Source organism: Lepus europaeus, chromosome 19, assembly GCF_033115175.1.
Source record: "Lepus europaeus isolate LE1 chromosome 19, mLepTim1.pri, whole genome shotgun sequence".
In the NCBI taxonomy this organism is placed as follows: Eukaryota; Metazoa; Chordata; class Mammalia; order Lagomorpha; family Leporidae; genus Lepus; species Lepus europaeus.
In genome coordinates, this window is record NC_084845.1 from 10,962,601 (window position 1) to 10,987,006 (window position 24,406).

Genomic DNA, 24,406 nt, shown 5'->3' on the forward strand with positions numbered 1-24,406 from the left:
CATTAAGTAGATTTATTGCATAAGGAACAGACACCTCATACTTGAAATTTATAAATGTGAACTGCTTTGGTTTACCAACCTTTTCTTTTGGAATTGTCACCTTTATTACTGGCCCAGCCTGGTGGAAAAGCTCGAACAGGAGCTCCTCTGTCACTTCAGATTCAAGATTGCCCACAGAGTGTGATCCACTTCTGCAGCCACTGTCCCCATTTCAGTGTTGCCCCCTCCCAGCCCAGGCCCAAGGGTCCCGGCCGAGCCCCCACTGCGCCATCTCAGAAGCCCAGGCTGCGATTTTGACCATGATTTGTGTATCCATTCATCTGTTGATGGGCATTTGGTTTATTTCCTCATTTTGGGTATCACGAATAATGCTGCTATGAACGTTTCTATACAACTCTGTATGGATATCTGTTTCATTCCTCTTGGGTAAATGTCTTGGAGTGAGATTGTTTATAATTTTTTTAAAGATTATTTTTCTTAATTTGAAAGGCAGGCTTCCAGAGAGAGAGGGAGAGCACGAGCACTTCCATCTGCTAGTTCACTCTGCCCAAATGGCCGCAGCAGCCAGGGCTGGGCCAGACTGAGGCCAGGAGCCAGGAGCTTTCTCTGGGTCTCTCACGTGAGTGCAGGGGCTCAAGCACTTGGGCCATTCTCCACTGCCCTCCCAGGTGCATTAGCAGGAGCTGGGTTGGAAGTGGAGCAGCTGGGATGTGAACCAGCGCCCATGAGATGCCAGCATTGTAAGCAGCAGCCCTATTAGCTATGCTACAACAGTGGTCCCTATTGCTTCTAATTTTATGAGACACTGACAAGCTGTTTCCCAGGGTGATTGTGCTGACTCATATTTCCACCAGCTAAATATGAATATCAGTTTTTCCCCATCTTCACAATACTTGGTATTGTCAGTCTTTTTTTTTTTTTTCTTTTTTTTTTTTTACAGGCAGAGTGGATAGTGAGAGAGAGAGACAGAGAGAAAGGTCTTCCTTTTTGCCGTTGGTTCACCCTCCAATGGCCGCTGCAGCCGGTGCATCGCGCTGATCCGAAGCCAGGAGCCAGGTGCCTCTCCTGGTCTCCCATGTGGGTGCAGGGCCCAAGGACTTGGGCCATCCTCCACTGCCTTCCCGGGCCATAGCAGAGAGCTGGCCTGGAAGAGGGGCAACCGGGATAGAATCCGGCGCCCCAACCGGGACTAGAACCCAGTGTGCCGGCGCCGCAAGGCAGAGGATTAGCCTGTTAAGCCACGGCGCCGGCCTATCAGTCTTAAAGTTTAGTGATTCACCAACAGTTTCCTATTGGGTACATCTCTGTGCCTTGCAGAATAGATTCTTGATCTGTGCCCATCATGTGGAATGTTCTTGCAACTGCTTTTCATCTTTTCAATCCTACCTGTGTGTCAGGTCATTATTTCCTAACACAGAATATGCATAAGAATCACTTGGGAACTTTTCAGAATATACGAGAACAAATCTCATTGCAGACATATTGTGTGTGCCTCTCCAGGGCTGGTGCAGAGGCTTAGGCCACAATGAAAAAGTCCCCCTGGTAATTCTGCATACCCCTACTTAAAACACCAGCGCTTTAGGCTCAAGTCCTGACTGTTGTATCAGGACGTCTCGAGCCTGGTTGTATGTCAGAAACACCTGGGAAGGTTTACAATGCCTCAGACCTATCAAATTGGAACTCAAGAGTGGGGTTTGGGCATCAGTTGTTCCTCTAATAAATTTTCCAGTGATTCCAATGTAGTCACATTTCCCAATAGATTTCTCTGGGATTTTCTTGAAGCCTGTGTCCCTGTTTTATATTATTGCTTCCCATGTCTTATTTTCTCTCTTAGGCTTTATGCCCACTGGGATGAGGACCCTGGCTCCCTCACTGCTGCATCTTTCATGAACATGTGCATTGATCACCAGGGAAAGACTCAGTCACATGTAGTTTGTGTTCTGAGTCTCTGCTTCAAACATTAACGCTACAATCCTTGTCTTTCATGAGGTCAAAAGTTGCTTGTCAGGAAGGGTGTCGCTCTCTCCAAAGAACAGATAATGCAAGAAGATGACCCTGATTGGTATTCATTTTTTAAAAAGATTTTATTTATTTATTTGAGAGGTAGAGTTACAGACAGTGAGAGGGTGAGACAGAGAGAAAGGTCTTCCATCTGCTGGTTTGCTCCCCAAATGGCTGCAACGGCCGGAGCTGAGCCAATCTGAAGCCAGGAGCCAGGTGCTTCTTACGGGTCTCCCACGTGGGTGCAGGGGCCCAAGGACTTGGGCCATCCTCTACTGCTTTCCCAAACCATAGCAGAGAGCTGGATCGGAAGAGGAGCAGCCAGGACTAGAACCAGGACTAGAACTTATATGGGATGCTGGCACCACAGATGGAGGATTAACCTACTGCACCTCAGCGTCAGCCCCTGGTATTCATTTTTATAGATCGTATTGGGACCAAAAATTATATGTTTCTATGGGTTAGAGGGGCAAGGATGTGTAGGGAGACGAATCTAATTAGAATGGAAGAATTGTTAGGGAGTGGTGACTAAAATAAGTAGGCAAGATGGTAAAGAGGAGAAATCTGAACAGGACACTGTAGACTCCTGAGTAGGAGCGTGGAGGAGTTTTTAGGAAGATGCAGTATGCCAGGAAGACCTCAGTAGAGAGACTGGAGACAAGAAGTTAAACGATGCTTGGAGCAGTTGTTGAAGGCCTGGGTTAGTTTATGGGAGTTTATGGGAGTAGAGAGAAGGAAAAAATGGAAGACTGTTAATAAAAAATAACCATCAACCTTCGATAATGTGTTGAATCTGGGGAGCAAAAGCACAGAGGCCGGGGAAACCTTGAGGTCCTCACTTCAAGAAATGCGTGAGCTGTGGAGGGAGCACTTTCACTGAGGAGCAGTTTCAGAAGCTTGTGAGTGCAGGTGCCAGGAGTTCTGGGAAGTAGTAGGGGCTCGAGATTCAGATGCATTCCATACATAGGCCTTTGAGGACAGAGAGTGGGGTGGGGGAGGACAAGGAGGGTCTGAGTACTAACTCTGGTGTGGGGCACAATGGGTAGACAGGGGATGGAAGGAGAACACCCTAGAGGGGAAAAAATTGTCTATGGTCTTAGATGGAGAAGCGTAGTGTGAGGACAATGAAAATACCTTTGAGTCTGGCCAAGAGGTGGGCACTGATTTTCTGTTGCTGCCAGCGGCCTTGGGTGTGAAGAGGCTACTGCCGGGGCAGAAACAGGCGAGCAGGAACAGGGAAGACAGCAGCTGGACCTCAGTTGTGTGGAAGTGAAGGGATTGGGACCACAGGTTAACCCTCGGTGGAGTTCATAAAGGAGGAAGAGATCTGGCCCTCCGAAAGGATAGAAAAAGAGGAACTGGCAACAAGGACGAAACAGAGGGTGTTAGAAAGATTTCCATATGCCCGAGCCTGTGGAAACCTGTAACAGAAGCTGCACTGCCACAGCTGTTTGCACTGGAGCCACTGTGTGGGAAGTGTTACTGGTCCCTAAGGAAGAGCTCACAAAATCATCTTTCCCAGAGCAGTTCTTTCCAGCAAGGAAGTGCTCCCAGATGCACTCATTTTGTTTAACAGGGGTGCAAGCTAACCTAGTTGATTCTCTGATTCCAGATCAAAGCTCTGTAGCTTTAGAAATAGGCTTACTTTGACTCCCCATTGAGTATTTTCTTCTGCCTGTAAAGAACACATTATCTTCTTTTTTTTAAAATAAAAGATTTATTTATTTTGTTTGAAAGGGCAGAATTACAGAGAGAGAGGAAGAGACAGAGAGCGAGAGAGAGATCTTCCTCTCTCCACCGGTTCACTCCCCAGATGGCTGCACCAGTTGGGTCTGGGCCAGGCCAAAGCCAGGAGCTATGAGCTTCTTCCAGGTCTCCCATGTGGGTGCAGGGGCCAAGCACTTGGGCCATCTTCCTCTGCTCTCGCAGGTGCATTAACAACAGGGAGCTGGGTCAGAAGTGGAGCAGCCAGGCCTTAGGATGAACCAGTACCCATACAGGATGCCAGCGCTGCAGGCAGTGGTTTCACCCCCGCACCACAGTGCCAGCACCATAAAGAAGACATTATCTAAAGGAGTGTCAGTCACGAGGCAGCATGTTGGTGTCTGATACATAATTTTTATTATAAATATTGAACAAATTTTATAAATAATTCCCAAGTGGCCTTAGCCAGGTAAAATTAAAAATTCAACATAGCATGGATGAGGGAAATATTTACAGTCCATGTCAGGGTTAGGAAACCCTGAAAGAGGTACCTGAGTGTGGAGAACTTCCGGCTAATTCTCATGAGGAGATTTCTTAGGCATGGCATGAGATAAAGTAGCCAATATCGAATAAAACCTTTCTCTTACTAGCCACAAATAGATCTCATCTATGGAGCAGAAGCCTGCATGAGAAGTGTGTTTGGCCTCTCCTTCTGCCTTTTTAAAAAAAAAATTTAAGTCCTGGCCAGCGCCGTGGCTTAACAGGCTGATCCTCCGCCTTGCGGCGCCGGCACACCGGGTTCTAGTCCCGGTTGGGGCGCCGGATTCTATCCCGGTTGCCCCTCTTCCAGGCCAGCTCTCTGCTATGGCCTGGGAAGGCAGTGGAGGATGGCCCAAGTCCTTGGGCCCTGCACCTACATGGGAGGCCAGGAGAAGCACCTGGCTCCTGGCTTCGGATCAGCGCGATGCGCCGGCCGCAGCGGCCATTGGAGGGTGAACCAACGGCAAAAAGGAAGACCTTTCTCTCTTTCTCTCTCTCTCACTATCCACTCTGCCTGTAAAAAAAAAAAAAAAAAAAAAAAAAAATTAAGTCCTAAAACACACTGGAATTCATGGACACCAAGCTTAGGGCCAAGTTGTGATCCCCACTGCCTCACAGTGCTCATTTCCCAAGGAGTATCAGCCCCAGTGCAGCTCCTGGTTGTAAACAATGCATCATGGGTAGCAGCGTGCCCTCACACCCCAGCAGAGGCCAAGGTTTCCTGAGAAAGTGACTGGCGCAGAAATATGGGCTGGGGCGGTGGCTGCTGACCACTGGCCTGACAAGCTTACAAACCGAGTCAGGTCCGTGTCTCGCCATGAATGAGGAAAACTTCTTCTTCTTTTCTGTGTGGAGCCCTGGGGGAAAAAAGAGCTGGGAGAATCTGCTGGCCAAGGGGACCCAAGGGGCTCGGTGGCTTCTTTCACCTAAGGCAGTCAGGCTGGCTTGCACAACTCACTCATTTCACAGAAATAAGCAGTTACAAAATGAGAATGACAATGTCACAGGAAAGAGGAAAGGCCAATACCCCAAACTGTTCATTCTTTAACAACAATTTGAGTAAGCTGGCAGTAGCTCTCTGATTCTTTTCCCAAGTTCCTAGTGGATTATGTCTATTTAAAACCAATCCTCCCCCTAAAGCGGTAATCGCTCCTTTTCTGGGCACTCAATACCTGTAAAGATATCAAGAGGCACGTGCACTTTTGTATTTTCCATTAGGAAATCAGCTGTGGAACTTGGCAAATAGTTTTCCCAGTTTGCTTCTGGTGGGTTCCCTGGAGACAAGACTTGCCAAAGGCTTAGGTGGTATTCTAATTAAGTAGCAAGGTACTTGGGGCCTGATCTTTTGGAGAGAGAAGAAACCAGTACTGCTTTTACTTTCTCTCTCTCTGTCTCTCTGTCTCTCTGTCTCTCTCTCTCTCTCTTCTGGCACCGTACTTCAGGGAAAAAGGACACAATCCTCAAGATGGCAGCCAATCCAAGTTAAACTCTGATAGGACAGGACTGAGTGGGAAGCAACAATGGGCTCTGAGAAGGGAGGCGGGAAAGGGGACGGGGAGGCCCCGGCAACGCTCTCCCAAAGTCGGCTTTGCCAATTTCAGTGCCAAGGAAGATTAGGTTTCCTACCCACTCCCGGATGTGCCTTTGCACCTGTTGACACTGAAGGGAGGGGCTGTGACCAGGCAGTCTCGGGTTGAAGGGGTGGGGGTGGGGGATGGGAGCTTCTTCCCTTTTCCCCTGAGGGTGAAGAGGCTGCTGGTGATGCAGGTGAGACACCCAGGATATCAGCAGTGGAGCGAGCAGGACAAGTTGCTTTACTTCCTTTTTACTTCTGAATAAACCGTTTCTGTGGCTCTTGGGGATAAGGATGCTGGCGTTGGCTGCTTAGGTTGCTGGGCGTTGAAAATCAGGGAGGAATATGTGACTTCATCGACCTGCAAAGCACGAGCAACAATCAACTAAATCAGTGCCACAGGTCAGGGCCTCCCTGCCCGTGTGGTTCAGCACCAGGTGCCATCACCTCTTTGAAATGTTTAGCTTTGGAGAAGCTTGTCACCCATTCCCTGCCTAACGCACTAATCGTTACGGCGCTCATACAGTGAAATACGATGATACAACAATGAGAATGAACAAACCACAAATGCATACAACAATGTGGATGAATTTCATAAAACAATGTTGAAGGAAAGAAGACAGACATATATATGGACGTGCTGTGTTATTATTCCCTTGCATAAGAGTGAAAAGCAGCCCACAGCACTATCCTGAGGGCAATGGCTACTCCTTGGAGGGAAGTGACTGGAGGGTTTGTTTTTGGGGGGATGATAATATATTGTTTCTTTTTTTTTGTTTTTTGTTTTTGTTTTTGTTTTTTGACAGGCAGAGTGGACAGTGAGAGAGAGAGAGACAGAAAGAAAGTTCTTCCTTTTTGCTGTTGGTTCACCCCCTCCCCCAATGGCTGCCGCGGCCGGCGCGCTGTGGCTGGCGCATCGCACTGATCCAAAGCCAGGAGCCAGGTGCTTCTCCTGGTCTCCCGTGCGGGTGCAGGGCCCAAGCACTTGGGCCATCCTCCACTGCCTTCCCGGGCCATAGCAGAGAGCTGGCCTGGAAGAGGGGCAACCGGGACAGAATCTGGCGCCCCGACCAGGACTAGAACCCTTTGTGCAGGCGCCGCAGGTGGAGGATTAGCCTAGTGAGCCTCAGCGCCGGCCATGTATTGTTTCTTAACTTGGGTACTGCATTACATAGGTATGTTCAACTTGTGAAATTTATACATTGTGAAAGGGGCTGGCACTGTGCTTGTAGTGGGTAAAGCCGCCACCTGCTACACTAGCATCCTATGTGGGTGCCGGTTCCAAGTCCTGGCTATTCCGTTTCCAGTCTGCTCTCTGCTATGGCCTGGGAAAGCAGTGGAAGATGACCCACGTCCTTCGGCCCCTGCACTGGCATGGGCGACCAGAAAGAGCTCCTGGCTCCTGGCTTCAGATCAACCCAGCTCTGGCTGTTGCAACCGTTTGGGGAGTGAACCAGCAGATGGAAGACCTTTGTCTCTCCTTTTCTCTGTGACTCTACAGATAAAAAAAAGACTTATTTATACATTGTGAAAGTAAACTTATGATTTAAGTAGTTTTTAGTATATATTTGTACTCTACTGAAAGGTTAAGTAAGAAAATTCTGGGGACTGACTCTGGTGTAGTGGGTAAAGCTGCTGTCTGCAGTGCCGGCATCCCATATGGGTGCTGGTTCAAGTCCTGGCTGCTCCACTTTCGATCCAGCTCTCTGCTATGGCCTGGGAAACAGTAGAGGATGGCTCAAGTCCTTGGGCCCCTGCACCCACATGGGAGACCTGGAAGAACCTCCTGGCTTCGGGTCAGCGCAGCTCTGGTCATTTTGGCCAACTGGGGAGTGAAGCAGCAGATGGAAGACCTCTCTTTCTCTCTCTCTGCCTTTCCTTCTCTCTGCGTAACTCTGACTTTCAAATAAAATAAATAGATCTTTAAAAAAAAAAGAAGGGGAGCAGCCAGGACTCAAACTGGCACCCATATGGGATGCCAGCATTGCAGGTGGCGACTTAACCCGTTACACCACAACACTGGCCCCGGGAATGATCTCTTTGACAGCTGAGAGAAGGATCAGACTGTGCTGAGTGCTTTAGACTTATCTCATTTAATCCCTTCAGCTTCTCTTTGAAGTAGGCAGAGCACCCATTTTAAAGATGAGAAAGTTGAGGTTCAAAGAGGTCAAGCTGCTTGCCCAGGGCCACAGAGTTAAAATGAGCGACAGCCAGGATTCAAACACAGGATGGGGGGAATTCCAAAGTGCACATTCTTGCTGTGAGGTGGATTCATGGGAAGTGATTAACCAACACTTCTCTGCTTGCTGCTGCATTGAGGAATTTGACCCAAGACTTGATCTGGCGTTTGTGTCTTCAAGAATTACCCGTTCTACCCGGAGACTTCCCGTGAGAAGATGAGCCGGTGAGAGTGGCTGTGCTTACCTTTTCAGGTGAGCTGTCAGAGCGGCCCTGACCTGAGGAAGCAACAGAAGAGCTGTTACTCCACGGAAGTGCGAAGCTGACTTAAGGCCTTGGGATTTCTGGCCGAAGGTGGGGGTGGGGAAGTGGCCCGGGATCCATCCCCGGGGTGGGGGGGCAGACCCGGCACAATAGCGGCAGCAGAGGGCAGAGGCAGAGCCACAGGAGGCCTCAGTCCACTTCTGAAGATGTCTAATGGTTTGCAAGGCCTTGATTTTTGCCCAGATGGATTCTCAGCAACAGGCCGCAGCGGCAGGGAGGGGCAGTGAGGCCCACAGCACCCAGAGCACCAGGAGACAAAGCATCTCACTGAGGCAGAGCGCCCACATCCGTAACAGAGACAGGAGGGGAAGCAGTAAGGATGAGGAAATGGCTCCTGGAAACATGTGGTCTTCTCAGGCCCCTGCCTGGCCTAGGTGGAATGAGCTCCTCTCCTGGGGCTGTGTCCTAGGAAGGGCGTGAGGACCTTTGCCAGCTTACGGTGGGTACGGAGACCCGCTGTAGGAATTCAGAAGGTAGCTAGTGGTTTGGGAATCTAGGATTCCCTGCCAGGGTGGGATCATCCCAGTTCTCACTGGGAGGAGTGGCTTTACTTACTGTGGTTGGAGGCTGAGGGTTTGTACTCTGTGAGATGGCGCTGGTCGCTTGCCCTAAATAAACATCAGACACTGTGACTGCTATCTCCAAGCACAGGGTTAGGAAGGACACCGTCAGCAGACAACTGCTCAGTTCTCCTGGTTCGTGCATGCTGTGGCTGGCCCTGCCTCTCCTCTCCGGACCTCGGCTGCCAGTCTAACCACGGCCCCTTCTAGCGTTTGCTCCTTTCCTGGTGGCTGGGTGTTCACGCTTAGTGCCGCTCCTTCTTATCTGCTTCCGCCTTTGCTTCTACCCTTAGGTCTTTCCCATTTTGTTTCCTAGAGGTACTTCTGTTTGTTTCCCCCCTCGCTTTACTTATTGAACAAGAAAACTTTAGTTGTTCCTGCTTTCTTTGAGGCCTTCTCCCTGTCCTGTCCCTCCCTCCCTCCTGCTGCGCTGGTCAGCAGAGCTTATGGCCCACTTGCTCCTGCTGCTGCTTTCCTTCCCTGACCAGGGGACAGAGCCACGTAACTGTCTCTGTTCCTGTGAACCACGTGGGAATGGGAAAAATCACGTCTAAGAGACAGCTGGGTGCAGTGACCACGGAGACCAAGTGAGAGACACGCGCAGGAATCACTGCCAACAAGCAGGTATTTGGGAAGGAGGCGAGGGAGACCCAGGCCCGAGACACTGGTGAAGAAGTCCTTTTGCTCTCCCAAGCACGGCAGCCTGCCTTGGAGAAAACGGCACACAAGGGATGGGCATCATACCTGCCAGTCTTGCTGCAGTACAGAAAATAGGCCAGGACTGCTATCAGAGCCACCCCAGCCACGACTCCGATGACGATGCCGGCAATGGCCCCAGGCAGGAGGTCAGAGCTTTCTGGCTCTGGATTATCTGTCATAGAAGAAAAAAGAGAGAGAAGGAGTGAAGGTGAAATTTGAAATTATTCTACAGTGGGGGCGCCCTGAGCAACAGCTCTAGCACGAAGCAGCCTCTGCGTGTTCCTTCAGACGACGTTTTCTGTGCCGAGAATCATCAGCCTACCGAATCCTTGCAATTGATTCCCCTCTTTTTTTTTTTTTTTGACAGGTAGACAGGCAGACAGGCAGGCAGAGTTAGAGAGTGAGACAGACAGACAGACAGAAAGGTCTTTCTTTTTCCGTTGGTTCACTCCCCAAATGGCCACCACAGCCGGTGCACTGCACCAATCCGAAGCCAGGAGCCAGGTGCTTCCTCCTGGTCTCCCATGCGGGTGCAGGGCCCAAGCACTTGGGCCATCCTCCACTGCCTTCCCGGGCCACAGCAGAGAGCTGGACTGGAAGAGAAGCAACCAGGACAGAATCCGGTGCCCCGACTGGGACTAGAACCCGGTGTGCTGGCGCCACAGGCGGAGGATTAGCCTAGTGAGCCGCAGCACTGGCTAATTGATGCCCCTCTTATTGCTGGTCAGCCCCTCCCTCAGTCCTGTCTGGATCTTCCTACACGCAGATATTTTTAAGGCTTTGGAAACGTGAGAAAGACCGAGTGCTATTGTTGCATATTGCAGCTTCCCACCTTTTCACGGTTGCATCTCTCTAAGCGTCCCAGTCATGAATAAGTGCTCTCCTGTCTCCTATGGCAAAGACCTAATCCACAGAAGGCCCTGGCTAGTGTTTCTGAATTCCCCACCTTCCGCGCTAGATCCCGATTCCCAGGAGTTCCCCGTGTGTGTGTGAAGGCAAGCCCAGCACAGAGACAGGGTTTTCCTCTGATGGTAGCTGGCTTGAGGACTCACCATACACCCCATACACTCACCATACACTGCACTGCGGTCTACAGCGTTCTTCCCTTTCTGCTCACAGGGATTGGATCTGCAATCTGGTCTGAAGGTTCTGTTCTCCCAGGCTCCTCCCATTCCTGCCCCACTTTCCCTCATGAGTGTTTTCCCCAATTAATATTTTGCACGTCTAACCCCAGTTTGGATGCACCTCAAGGGGAGAAAACTAACATTCCAGGCTTAACTGGGAGGCAGCTGTTGATGGCTCAGGTGTGTGGGTCCCTGCAACACACGTGGGAGACCCGGATTAACATGTGGGCTCCTGGCATCGGCCTGCCCAGCCCTGGGTGTTGTGGGCATTTGAAGAGTGAACCAGTGGGTGAGAGATCTTCATAACTGCCTTTTAGATAAGATGAAAATAATTTTAATTAAAAAAAAAAAACAAAAAAACAAAGAAACAAAATCCCAGGCTCGAAGCTTTGCACTTATCCCTTTTTAACCTCTTGTATGCCAATGGCTTTTTGTGTAATGCTCCTCACCCCTTTAGATAACACCTGTTGCATATTTTTCCTTATTTCTGTTGCAGCCATCTGTGGCTTAGCCCTCACCAGTCAGTTAAGGCTGGTAATTAATGCTGCCGTTGGCTACTGTCATGGAGTACTGACTATGTGCTTGGCCTGTGCTGGATGCTTTTCGTATATCTCATATGATCCAAACAATAACCCTGTCAGGGACACACTGTAGACATTGTTTCTGTTTTACAGACCAAAACAAAAACAAACCAAGGCTTAGAGTGGCAAACAGAAATTTCCCAACGACATGGCTAGGAAGAGGTGGGTGTAGGACTACCTGACTGCAAGGCTGGTGGTAACAGTGGTGATAACAGAACTTAATATCTATGGAACGTTTCCCTGTGTGTGCATTTTGCTGAAGGTTTAATTGATTATTACATTTAAAACAATATCATGCAGCAGGTACTCTTACTGCAGTTTTTAATTGAGGAATCCGAGGTTCACAGCAGTTAAGGATCTTGTGCAATATATTTATAACATGAAAAAGAGAAAGTTCTCAAATCAACATCCTACTCTTACAATAAATGGATTAAAAAAGGACAGCCTAAACTCAAAACTAGCTGAAGGAAGAAAATAATGGTGATTAGAGGTTTTAAAAATAGGGAATATAAAAAGAGAAAATGGATGAAACTTAGTTCTTCAAAAAAAAGATTGGCAGTATTGATAACCTTCAGCAAGATTGAGAAAAAAAGAGAGAAGACTAAAATTACAAAGTCAGAAATGAAAGTGTGGACCTTATTACCAATTCTACAGGAGCAACAGGGATTATAAGAGTACTGTGAGTAACAGTGCCAGCACATTGGATAAACCAGATGAAATGGACAAATTCCTAGAAACACAATCTATCGAAATGGAATTATGAATAAATAGAAAATATAAATCTATAATTAGTGAGGAGATTGAATCAGTAAAACCATTTGATAAAATTCACCATTCTTTGATGATATAAATGCTCATGCTAGGAATAAGAGAAACTACCTCATCATTATAAAGACAATCTATGAAAAGCCCACAGCTAATATGCTCAGTGGAGAAAGACTGAACACTTCCCCTCTAAGATCAGGAATACAAGGATGCCTGCTTCACCACGTTATTCAGCTTAGTAGTGGGTATCCATGCAAAAGAAGGAAGCTGAATCTTTACTTAATACCATATACATGGGCCTGGCACTGTGGCGCAGTGGGTCAACGCCCTGGCCTGAAGCGCCAGCATGCCATAGGGGCGCCGGTTCCAGTCCCGGATGCTCCACTTCTGATCCAGCTCTCTGCTACAGCCTGGGAAAGCAGTAGAGGATGGCCTAAGTCCGCATGGGAGACACGGAAGAAGCTCCTGGCTCCTGGCTTTGGATCGGCGCAGCTCTGGCCATTGTGGCCAATTGGGGAGTGAACCAGCAGATGGAAGACCTCTCTCTCTCTGCCTTTCATTCTCTCTGTGTGTAACTCTGACTTTCAAATAAATAAAAAAATCTTTATAATAAAAAATACCATATACAAAAATTAACTCAAAATGGATCAGACCTCAATGTAAGAGCTAAAATATGAAACTCTTAGAAGAAAATGTAGGAGGCCAGCTCCGCGGCTCAATAGGCTACTCCTCTGCCTGCGGCGCCGGCCCACTGGGTTCTAGTCCCGGTCGGGGTGCCAGGTTCTGTTCCAGTTGCCCCTCGTCCAGGCCAGCTCTCTGCTGTGGCCCGGGAGTGCAGTGGAGGATGGCCCAAGTGCTTGGGCCCTGCACCCCATGGGAGACCAGGAGAAGCACCTGGCTCCTGGCTTCGGATCAGCGCGGTGCGCCGGCCGCAGTGCGCTGGGGTGGCGGCCATTTTGGGGGTGAGCCAACGGCAAAGGAAGACCTTTCTCTTTGTCTCTCTCTCTCACTGTCCACTCTGCCTGTCAAAAAAAAAAAAAAAAAAAAGAAGAAAATGTAGGGTAAAATCATCAGGATATTGGATTTGGCAATGATTTTTGGCTATGACTGCAAAAGCAAAGGCAGCAAATGAAAAAAAAAAAAGATAAATTGGGCTTCATGATAACTAAAAACTTTAGTGCATCAAAGGGCACTATCAGTAAAGTGGAAAGGGTGAAAATATTTGTAAATCATATTCCTGGCCGGCGCCGTGGCTCAACAGGCTTATCCTCTGCCTTGCGATGCCGGCACACCGGGTTCTAGTCCCGGTCGGGGCGCCGGATTCTATCACGGTCGCCCCTCTTCCAGGCCAGCTCTCTGCTATGGCCCGGGAAGGCAGTGGAGGGTGGCCCAAGTCCTTGGGCCCTGCACCCGCAAGGGAGACCAGGAGAAGCACCTGGCTCCTGGCTTCGGATCAGCGCGATGCGCCGGCCGCAGCAGCCATTGGAGGGTGAACCAACGGCAAAAAGGAAGACCTTTCTCTCTGTTTCTCTCTCTCTCACTATCCACTCTGCCTGTCAAAAAAAAAATCATATTTCTGATGAAGTACTAATGTCCAAATCATTTGAAGAACTACTACAACTCAAAAAAAAAAAAAACATAATTAAAACAAACAACCTAATTTAAAAAATGACCAAAGGACTTGAACAGACATTTCTCCAATGAAGATATATAAATGTCAATCAACACACGAAAAGATGCTCAATCTCACTAATCTTAGGGATATACATGTCAAAATCACAATAATATTCCACCCTCCACCCACTAGGATGACTAAAAAACAAAACAAAAAACACCAAGAGTGTGTGAGGCTGTGGAGAAATTGAACTCTTGTGCTGGCAGGAATGTAAAATGGTGCAGCCACTGTGGGAACTGATGTGACAGTATCTCAAAAAACCAAAGAGAGAAGTACCATTAGATCTGTCAGTTCCACTTGTGGGTCTATGCCCCAGAGAATCAAAAGCAGGAATTCAAACAGATCTTTTTACATCTATGTTCCCAACAGCCAGAAGGTTGAAACAACTCAAAAGTTTCCCAGTGGCTGAATGAAATGCAAAAGGAGCTATATTCATACAACAAAATCTTATTCAATCTTAAAAGGGAAATAAAAATTCTGATTTATCTACAACACAGATGAACCTTGAGTCATTATGCCAAGTGAGATAAGCCAGACACCTAAAGACAAATATTGTATGATTTCACTTACATGTGGTACCTAGAATAGACAGACACATAAAGACAAAGTAGAATGGTGGTTACCTGGGGCTGGAGACAGAGGGTGGGGTGTTACTGTTTAGTGGCACAGAGGTTTAGGATGGTAAAATGAAAAGGTTCTGGGGCTGGCACTGTGGCACAGTGGATTAACACCCTGGCCTGAAGCGCCATATGGGTGCTGGTTTGAGACCTGGCTGCTCCACTTCTGATCCAGCTCTGCTCTGGCCTGGGAAGGCAGTGGAAGATGACCCAAGTCCTTGGGCCCCTGCACCTGCGTGGGAGACCCAGAAGAAACTCCTGGCTTCTGGCTTTGGATCGGCTGGCCATTTCGGCCAATTGGGGAATGAACCATCGGATGAAAGACTCTCTCTCTCTCTCTCTCTCTCTCTCTCTCTCTGCATCTCCTCTCTCTGTGTAACTCTATCAAATAAATAAATAAAAATCTTTAAAAAAAGAAAAGGTTCTGGAAATGGATAATTGTGATGGTTGCACATCAGTATGAATGTACTTAATGCCACTGAACTATGCACATAGAAGTGACTAAAATGGTAAATCTTGTGTAGATTTTTAGAAGCACACACACAAACACACAAAGCTACAAACAGAAAAACAAAGAAACAAAACAAAAAGGAATCTGTGTAAGGTCCCATAGGAAATGCCAGACTTGGGATAAGAAGCTAAGTGTATTTGATTCAGAGCAGGTGCCTTAACTATCTTGTTCTCTTGATAGATTTTCTGTCCCCTGTGACTTTTATCCATTTCTGCACACTATTGTTGGAATAATCCCCCCAGTGAGATGTCGGAGGGAGCGAGGGATCACATACCTTTCACAGTCATCCAGAGGGGGTCACTCTTGCTGGAGCAGTTCAGGTGGAAGGCCTCGCACTGGTACTCCCCTTCATCCACCTTCATGACAGGGTATATGTTCAGGGTGCTGTTGCCCGGGGACAGGCGCGTCCTCGCCGTGAGGTTCAGACTCTGGCTGTTGAAGATCCACCGGATGGATATTCCAGCATCATCTGTGAGGCAGGTCAGGACCAGGCGGTCCCTTTCTAAGACTGTGGTGTTGATGACGCGGATGGCTGGCTGTGCCACTGGCCCTGTGGAAACAGAGGAGGGGCCTGGCTGAGAGTGGGTCTGAAGCCTGGGGCCCTTTCTTCTCAGAGGTCTCAGCCAGCTCTCAGAGCACACAATGGGCGTGTGAACGTGACCTGGAGGACAGCCCGGACTCTCTGCAGGGGTGTCTATTCAGGAGGACAACTGACCCCTGACCAGTTCCCTGGACATCCCTGTAGTGTACACTGGAAGCTTAGCCCACAGGTCCAGCAATATCATTGTCAAGTAGAATGTTTGTCCAGGGACTTTTGTGTGAATTTTGCTATATTCCTGTGACTACACAAGATCAGGTCTGGGGCTAGCATCACGGCACAGCAGGCAAAGCCACCACTTAAGACATATCATGTATCAGAGTACTAGTTCAAGTCCCGGCTGTTCCACTTCCCATCCAACTTCCCTGCTAATGCACCTGGGAAAGTAGCAGACGATGGCCCGAGTGCTTGGGCCCTGCACCCATGTGGGAGACCCAGATGGAGCTCCAGGCTTCTGGCTTCAGCCTGGCCCAGTCCTGGCTGTGCAGCCATTTAGGCAGTGAATCAGCAGACAAGATACTTTCTCTCTCTCTCTTCCTCTCTCTCTCTCTCTCTCTCTCTCTCTCTCTCTCTCTCTCCCTCTCCCTCTCCCTCTCCCTCTCCTTCCTCCCTGCCCCTCCCATGTGTGTGTGTTTGTATGTGTGCCTTCCTCTGTCAGTCTGCCTTTCAAATAAATAAATAAATCGTATTTTATTTTAAAAAGATCAGGCCCCTCCCTAGTACTGTGGATTTATATGCAGAGGGAAGATGTTTCCTTTTCCTTTTCCTTTAATGAGTTAGGGAGAGAAGAGGCAGAGCAGGCATCAGAGCTCTGAACGGCTTAACCCCCCGTCTTAGAGAGAGCATTTCAGAGCCTCCTGTGTTCCCTGTAGCTCATGCAGGAGGTAAAAGAAAACCAAAGGTGGCAGGAAGAGATGAGTTCATGACAGAAAGAAGCAGCTTGGCCTTGAGGACCCTTCCCCCCTCCTCTGTGAAGCCCCTCCCATGACATGGGCCTCTCTGGGGTTGGGAAAAACCCCTCCCCCCATTCCAGGTTGAACCAGGTCAGCCAGGAGAAGTCAGGGAAGCCAGAGGAGGAGAGTTTCAGAGGCAGAGAGGGAGAGCTCAGGGGAGCCCTGGGGCTCCATGGCCTGTACCCATGGACACAGACTGGGAAACGACTTCTTCCAGTCTCTTCTTTACAAACTGGATAACCACGCCCCCAGCTCCCTCCCCCCTCCCGCCCCCCCCCCCCCGCCCTCCTCAGGCCCGGTGGCAATGCTGCAGGGCGTACTTACCAAAGACGGTGATGTTCTCCACAGTGATCCGGTTGAGGCCAGTGATGGAGTTATTGACGTGGCAGGTGTAGGACCCACTGTTATTCACAGAGACGTTGGGGACTAGGAGTTCTTGTGTGGCCTGCTGGAGCCTTCCATTGACAAGCCAGGAATACTGTGCAGGCGGGTCAGAGACCGCGTGGCAGAAGAGGCTGAGGTTTGCCCCTGAACAGTAATACAAGTCTGGGGGGGAAATGGTGGGGGCGTCCGGGCCATCTGGAGCAAACAGAGTAGAGCCACACAGGTCATCATCATTGGGGAGAGGATGCCCCCGGTCTGTAGAAGGTATTCCTCTGAGCGCATCCCAACCACAACCCCGGTACCCACTGAGCCTGAATCTGCAACGTTCACCTGTTTCTCCATCACAGGTGGGTGACCCGAGCCTCTCCAGGCAGGGAGAGTCCCCCACCCCCATTCTCAGCTCAAGGCTAAACCTGTCCATATCCGCCTGGGACAGGGGGTCAGGGCAGCCTGGGTGTCCAGGAGCGAGGGTCCTTGTTCTTAGATCTGGGAGGGGCTGATGGCCTGGCCTCTGGCCGTGCGGACTGGGCGTGGAGGAAGACGTCACTCACAGGAAACGTTCATGCTGAATGGGTCACTGCGGGCGGTGTTCCCTGGGTTGCTGACTCCACACTCGTAGGGTCCTGTGTCGTTCCGTGTGACGCTGAGTACAGTGAGAGTCCTGTTGTCCGGGGACAGCTGCAGCCTGTCCGTCGTCTCCGGGAGCCTCTGGCCATGTATCCACCACAGATAGGTGATGTTCTGGATCTCAGGTTCACAGGTGAATGCCACAGAGTCCTCCCCTTCCACGGGCTGGGACTGGTTGCTCGTGATGTGGGGTTCGGGTAATTTTGCTGTGCAGGACAGAGAGACAATCACCCTGGGCGGTGCCTTTGATTCCTCCAGAGGCCTCCTGCCTTTGTTGGCCTCTCTCACCTCCCAGCCAACCTGAGTCCTTAAAAGAACCAGGCAGGTGTGTGTGTATGTGTGTGTGTGTGTGTGTGAGAGAGAGAGAGAGAGAGAGCGAGCTACATGGTGACCTGGGTGCTCAGAGAAGGTGAGACCCATCTGTTCTGTGCCCAGGAGAAGCACAGACTTTGTCAGGTGTGAATTAAGCAGACCTAGGATCTGGAGTTGGAAACTACCCCCTCCCCACTCCAGTGCCTCACCCAGTCCTTGCTGATCAGCTACCCACCTGGCCCAGCGGCGTGACCCTCATTGCCCAGCCCAGATGGGTTTCTCTGAGGCTTTCCTTTTCAGGAACATTCTGCAGATAGGTGGGTCATGGCAGGGATGGGAGTTGAACACAGGTAACTTCTGGCCAGGAGCAAGCCAGGTGGCCAGTTTCGTGGGCTGTGGGGCTCCAGTTCTGCCCAGGTGTTTGGTGGCTATTGACATGAGCTAATGAACTTCTAAGAGATAGAGTCCAAGGAATGATCTAGTTTGAGTGAGGGGGACAGGCAGGGGCTGATTGGCTTTGGAGCATAACTACACTCTCCATCTTGGTCTTTAGTGTCCCTTCCTTTACTGCACAGGGCAGTGAGGACTATGTGGGACTGCCCTGAAATACACATGGATTTTGCAAAGTGCACAAAGGGTGACTGATGGAATGGGGAGGGGACCAGAGATTGGCTGAAAACCTGCCCTTCCGTGTGTTTAGTGGATCAAAAATAGAAGTTAAATTTTTCCATATGTGGCCGGCGCCATGGCTCACTTGGCTAATCCTCCGCCTGCAGCGCTGGCACCCCGGGTTCTAGTCCTGGTCGGGGCGCCGGATTCTGTCCCGGTTGCCCCTCTTCAGGCCAGCTCTCTGCTGTGGCCCAGGAGGGCAGTGGAAGATGGCCCAAGTGCTTGGGCCCTGCACCCGCATGGGAAACCAGGAGAAGCACCTGGCTCCTGGCTTCGGATCGGCGTGGTGCGCTGGCTGCAGTGCGCCAGCTGCAGCGGCCATTGGGGGGTGAACCAACGGCAAAAGGAAGACCTTTTTCTCTGTCTCTCTCTCACTGTCCACTCTGCTGTCAAAAAAAATTTTTTCATATGAGAAAAATTGTTATTAATACATCTAGGGACAGTTGCTTAAAAAAATATATTTCTCTAGGGAACATGATAAGTTCTTAGGCAGCCCTGAAGTCCAGCAAGGATCACACTGTGATAAGAGGAAAATGCTAAAGTCAGTTTGAAACCAGTGACTCCCTAGAGCCAGAAGCACGGTGAGCCCTGGTAGGAGGACAGAAGTGGTCAGAGGGGACTTGCAAGGTGTTTGTATGCAGGGGGAGAGACAATGCTCCATGAGTGCTGTGTCAGTAAGTGTACACGAGCCCTGTGTCTTAAGCTGTGGAGAGTCAGGGGAAGGGAGAGGAGCCCAACACAGACACGGAAGAGGCTGCTTTTTTTCTCTCAGCCTCAGGCATCACAGTAGACTCTAATCAAATGATTCCAAAGTGGGCAGAGTCCGAGTAAAACCACAGTGTCTCCTGCATCTCTCCATCTGTGGGAAGCAACCTTGAGATAATGGTGTCACCACGAGGTCACAGGTGTTTGTGGAATGGGCAATAAGCCCGTGGGATGGCACTGGTCTGCTCTCCCCTGGGAAAGGTCCTGGGATCTACTGGAGCCACACGAGCCCCATGCCAGGGGTCAAGAGCCAAGTGGGTAGAATGAGGGGTGGGCTTTAGGGCTCATAGACCTGTCCTCTGTCTCTGACCCCCTGGTTGGGTCGGTGTAGAGAGTAGATGGAGGAATCACTCATCCCTGCCATGGGGCCTGTTGGTGTCACGGAGGGAGACGTGTCCTGGATGGGGGCACAGGTGGAGCTTCTCCTGGTGACCAGGGGACATGAGCTCATGATGTGTCCTCACAGGGGCAGCTGCCTCGGCTGCTTTCTGTGCCCTGTACTGTTGCCCAGTGGGTGGACCTGACTATGGTGTTAGCAGGACGAGAATACAAGTCACTGTGACAGGGAGTGTCTAGGAAAGGTTAGGGTGGAGGACTTTGTGCAGGGCAGGGGCTGTCCCTCCTGGAATGAAAGGGTGGGGGAACAGGAGAGACATGGAGGAACAGAGAGATTGAAATGCCCAGGGCAGGGAACAATGAGGGTGCAGGGACTTCAAAGACCCCCCCAGGACCCAGGGCCCATGGGTGCCCCAAAAACAGGTCCAAGGAGCCCTGAAAATGGTGAGCAGCTCCACAGACACAGGAGACTCAGCTCCCAGGGCAGCTGTAGGGTCAGGTGGTCAGAGGGTCAGAGAGCAGGTGTGGCCAGACCCAGGTGCAGTCCCTGAAGTTACCATGACCATTCATCCATTCACACTTCATCCCTTCCCTCCCTCATCAAACAGCTCTTTGAGCATCAGGTGCACTTTGGCCCACGCTGGCTGCAGGATGAACAGTGAAGAGAGAGAAAGCAAAGTCCTTCCCTTTGTGACACCAACACATCAACCCATCAACCAGCACACAGACGGCTTCAAGTCCGTTGAGGAGGGGTGTGGCTCTCCCTGAGGGGGGAGCCTGCACATTCTCAGAACCGTGTCTTTGCTGATACAGTTCTAGAATAAAATCTGATAAAATCTTTATGCTCCCTCTCCTCACACCAGAATATGTCTCTCCAATCTATGGATGCCTAAAAATAATGGCTCTGGGGTGGGCATTTTGCCTAGCAGTTAAGATGCTAATTAGGATATCTGTGTCCCACGTCTGAAGTGCCTGGATTTGGTCCCCTGCTTGGCTCCTGACTCCAGATCCCTGCTAGTGTTCACCCTGGGAGGCAGCAGTGGCTCAAGTGACTGGGTTTTCCATGTTGGGAGACCTGGATTGAGTTCTCAACTCCTAGCTTCAGGCCCTGGCTGTTGTGGGCAGCTGGAGAGTGAACCAACAAATGGGAGTGCTAGTGCTCTCTCTCTGCCTCTCAATTTTGTTTTAAGATTTATTTATTTATTTGAGAGGCAGAGTTACAGAGAGAGATAAAGAGAGAGAGAGAGAGAGAGGTCTTCCATCTGCTGGTTCACTCCCCAAATGGCAGCAATAGCCGGAGCTGGGGCAATCTGAAGCCAGGAGCCAGAAGTTTCTTTCTGGGTATCCCCACAGGTGCAGGGGCCCAAGCACTTGGGTCATCTTCTGGTGCTTTCCCAGGCCATAGCAGGGAGCTGGATCAGAAGTGGTGCAGCCTAGAATCGAACCAGCACCCATATGGGATGCCAGCACTGCAGGCAGAGACTTAACCTACTATGCCTCTCAATTAGACAAAAAGCAAACAAGAAAAGCCCTGAACCAACCCTGGTCTCTGGTCCATAGATACCTAGTAAGGCCACAGGGGTAGGGAGAATAGGGCTGAGCTACAGACAGAACTGGACTGGGCCGGTGCTGCAGCTCAATTGGCTAATCCTCCGCCTGCGGCACCGGCACCCCGGGTTCTAGTCCCGGTCGGGGCGCCGGATTCTGTCCCGGTTGCCCCTCTTCCAGGCCAGCTCTCTGCTGTGGCCCAGGAGGGCAGTGGAGGATGGCCCAAGTGCTTGGGCCCTGCACCCGCATGGGAAACCAGGAGAAGCACCTGGCTCCTGGCTTCGGATCAGCGCGGTGCGCTGGCCGCAGTGACCATTGGGGGGTGAACCAACGGAAAAGGAAGACCTTTCTCTCTGTCTCTCTCTCTCTCACTGTCCACTCTGCCTGTCAAAAAAAAAAAAAACAAAAAACTGCACAAGCCTCAGATCTCCCAACCACAGTTTGTAAGATGCTGATTCAGTAAACGTATTTCCTTTTATTCCCTTAATGGGACAAATGGCAATGGCATTTGACTTGCCAAGTTAACTGTAAACTAACCTTAAACTACTCAGAGGACCTTACCTACAGCTTGGCACAGAGGAGCTGCCTGAGGAGCTGCATTTATTGTCATTGGCCTCCCAGAGCCCCGAAACTGATGTCTGTGACCTGCTGAGCTCCTAAGTCCCCAGGGCAGTCGGCGAATGGCTGGGAAACCATCCCTGGTGCTCTGCACGCTGTCTCAGGGGAGGGGCCTGGCCCTGCCCGGCCCACAGGGGGCTCTTGGGGCTGAGCCCTGCTGATGACCATGGGACCACAGGGCTCCGGCTGCTGGTGAATCCTTGCTCCCATCAGCCCTGCCCAGGAGGCCAACACCTGGCCTGGCCAGGATCCGCAGGGTCACCTGAGTCAGGGGCCTGGGCGGGACTTCCCAGGGCTGAATGTGTCAGTGAGGACCCCAGGGGTCCCGTGGACCGGGCCTGACCGAGTCCTGCAGGGCTGTTCTCAGGGCCTTGTTCCTGGGGAGGGGCCAGGGGCCAGACTGCTGCCCTTCTGCCGAGTCCCCCCTGCCCCGTCCGTCCCTCTCAGCAAAAGCCCGCAGGGTCTGTGTTCCGGAAAGAATCCTGATCTTTGGGAGTTTGTCTTCCCTGGTGTGGCCTGCACTGGATGCTCAAACCCCAGCACCGAACTGATGCGGGAAGGGGGGAGGGGGAGGCGCCGTGCAGGCCTCGCGATCCTGCGTGTGTGAAGTCGAACTAACGCCACCCGACACCCGGCACCCACAGAGCAAGCACTCACGGTACACGCGGAACTGCGCAGATGCTTCAGAAGGAACATAAAGTATATTCATGGCTTGTATAGTGTAGTTTCCTGTGTCCTCCAGGGTGACGTTCTGGATCAGCAGGGACCCATTGGAGAGTATTCTGTCTCTAGCACTGTAGGCAGGCCCCGGAGCAGTGTTTCCAAGGCTTGTCACATATGTTGCAATAAGACGGTTTGGGTCCGCTGTTTCCCCCTTGTACCAGAGGTAGACTGGAGAATTCTCTGGGAGATTGTAGACGAGGAGAAGAACATCCATCCCTTCGGCAGCATCGGGTGGCACAGGTTCCACAGTGAGCTGGGCCACAGTGGTTGGGATCCAGGCAGTTAGCAGTGAGACTGGGAGGGAAGAGGGAGAAATCAGGCCACAGGGGGACCTACGTGTTGGGTGGAAAGATGGGGCCCTGGCTCCTGAACAGGTCTCTTCACCCCTCATGTGTGTATATATTTGTGTGTATGAGTGTGTGTATTTATGGATAGCATACATGTTTGTGTGTGTGCGTGTTTGTCTGCTATGTCGCCTACTGGGTCAAGGCCAGCAGCGTGACCTCCATTCCTTCAGTGCCTCTGAACCTGTCACTTTCTTTGGGTCTGCTCCTGGACTCCTGCCCACAGTCAGGGGCGTCCTGGGAGCCCCCTTCCTGGCCAGCTCCTCTAGAGACTGGGTCATCACTCTGACCTTCCCCTGCTCTGGTCCCCCCATGGCTCCTGTCAACACCTGGCCCCACCGTCTAGATCTCTGCTCGTCTGTCTCCTCCCCAGTGGGGTGGGCGCTCCGTGAGGACAGGGCTGTGTCTGACGTGAGCAGCAGCCCCATGCCCGGAACAGGCTGCACACACCTGGGGTGAGGTGACCACTGCGCCCAGGGCCCTGCACGTCTGGGTGTGAATTTGTCAGCTCCTGGGGCTGGTGGCTGAGGATGACGTCTAACACCTCAGCCGTGCTTTCATTCGGAGCGTCTCTGAGGCCGTTGTCACCAGCTTTCAAAATGTAGTGGGCAGTGATGATTAACCAGGCAAACGGAGGAGCGAGGGCTCCCCTGCCCCTTCCCAGTTCCACTCACTGCATTCTCTGAGGTCCCCCCCTCCCCTGCTCCAAAGGGAAGCCCCGCGTCTCCTCTCAGAGCTCTGTCCTCCCCAGAGCCCCCAGCCTCTCCCTGAGCTCCCACCCCAGGGAGTTGCACCCTCTCACCTGCCAGCAGGAGCCCCAGCCGGGGGACGCACATTCTGCATGGAGGGGCCGAGGAGGGCTCCATGGTGTCGGCTGTCCGCTCTGTCCTGCCTCTTGGAGAGGAGCTTTGGCTCCAGAAATGCTCCCAAGCTCCGCTGCTCACAGCTCTGCCGGCCTCCCTCCCTCTGCCCTGAGCCTCCTCTCGGGACAGGGGCACTTGCCAGGGTCACATGGGCTGGGGGCGGGGTCTCTGCCCAGGAGACCTCCCTGTCCCCTCCCCTCTCAGTCCTGCCTTCCTGTCTCTTCCCCTTTCCCTCTTCCTTTGGGTTCCCCAGATCACACTTTGATAAGCAAGGATGCTGGGGTCCCCTGTCCTCAGAGAGAACAACCCACCACCTCTGCAGGTTTTGGGCCTGGTCACCCAGCACCAGGTTTTGGGTCTGAACACCAGGTTTTGGGTCTGGTCTCCCAGCACCACACAGAAAGCTAGGGTCCCCAGACTTGCTGGGTTACTTCTCTTAGTAACAGATGCAGCTGGGCATCAGGGTCTTCCCTGTGTCCTCAAATGCTCTGGGAAAGTGCGATTTACTCTGGGAGCTGGAAAGGAGCCACCTGCATGATGACCAGTGAGGGGGACGTGCCGTCCATCTCGGTGTCCTCAGCTAGCCTCTGACCCGGGGACAGAACCCAGGAGCAGGTGTCCCGGGAGGAGCTGTAGCTCTGGGTATGCAGTGGCAGGCGTCCCGCCTGTCCTGGGAAAAGATGACTGAGTAGAAAGTGGCGGGTGGACGCAGGCCCTGTTGTCCCCCGTAGGTTTTAGGAGCCCCCCACCCCGTGTGTTGGTTGAGCTGTAGCTCAAGACTGTCCATGTCCTCCCTGGCTGTCCAGTCCCAGGT

General features: G+C 51.2%; 1 protein-coding gene across 2 annotated transcripts; it reads right to left on the reverse strand.

Moving 5' to 3' along the window:
* Window positions 1–5,525: 5,525 nt before the first annotated feature.
* On the reverse strand, window positions 5,526–23,684 carry CEACAM1 (CEA cell adhesion molecule 1). Of its 2 annotated transcripts, XM_062175862.1 has the most exons (9): window positions 23,532–23,684; window positions 22,320–22,679; window positions 17,339–17,620; window positions 16,728–16,982; window positions 15,127–15,402; window positions 9,625–9,751; window positions 8,876–8,928; window positions 8,243–8,274; window positions 5,526–6,179 (listed from the first exon to the last, which is right to left on the reverse strand). In XM_062175862.1, exons 1-9 carry the CDS (start codon window positions 23,593–23,595, stop codon window positions 6,060–6,062), a joined length of 1,569 nt encoding a protein of 522 aa, XP_062031846.1. In that variant the 5' UTR covers window positions 23,596–23,684; the 3' UTR covers window positions 5,526–6,059. The 2 variants fall into 2 exon arrangements, with proteins under 2 accessions (XP_062031846.1, XP_062031845.1); XM_062175861.1 differs by lacking the exon at window positions 8,876–8,928.
* Window positions 23,685–24,406: the final 722 nt, after the last annotated feature.

What these genes read in the sequence shown, in the direction of transcription:
- CEACAM1 (XM_062175862.1), bottom strand. Translation starts at nt 23,595, where the DNA reads ATGGAGCCCTCCTCGGCCCCTCCATGCAGAATGTGCGTCCCCCGGCTG. An exon ending in ATTCAGCATGAACGTTTCCT is followed by an intron (nt 16,983 to 17,338) that starts GTGAGTGACGTC and finishes TGTTTGCTCCAG; the next exon opens with ATGGCCCGGACGCCCCCACC. An exon ending in GGAGAACATCACCGTCTTTG is followed by an intron (nt 15,403 to 16,727) that starts GTAAGTACGCCC and finishes CTGTTTCCACAG; the next exon opens with GGCCAGTGGCACAGCCAGCC.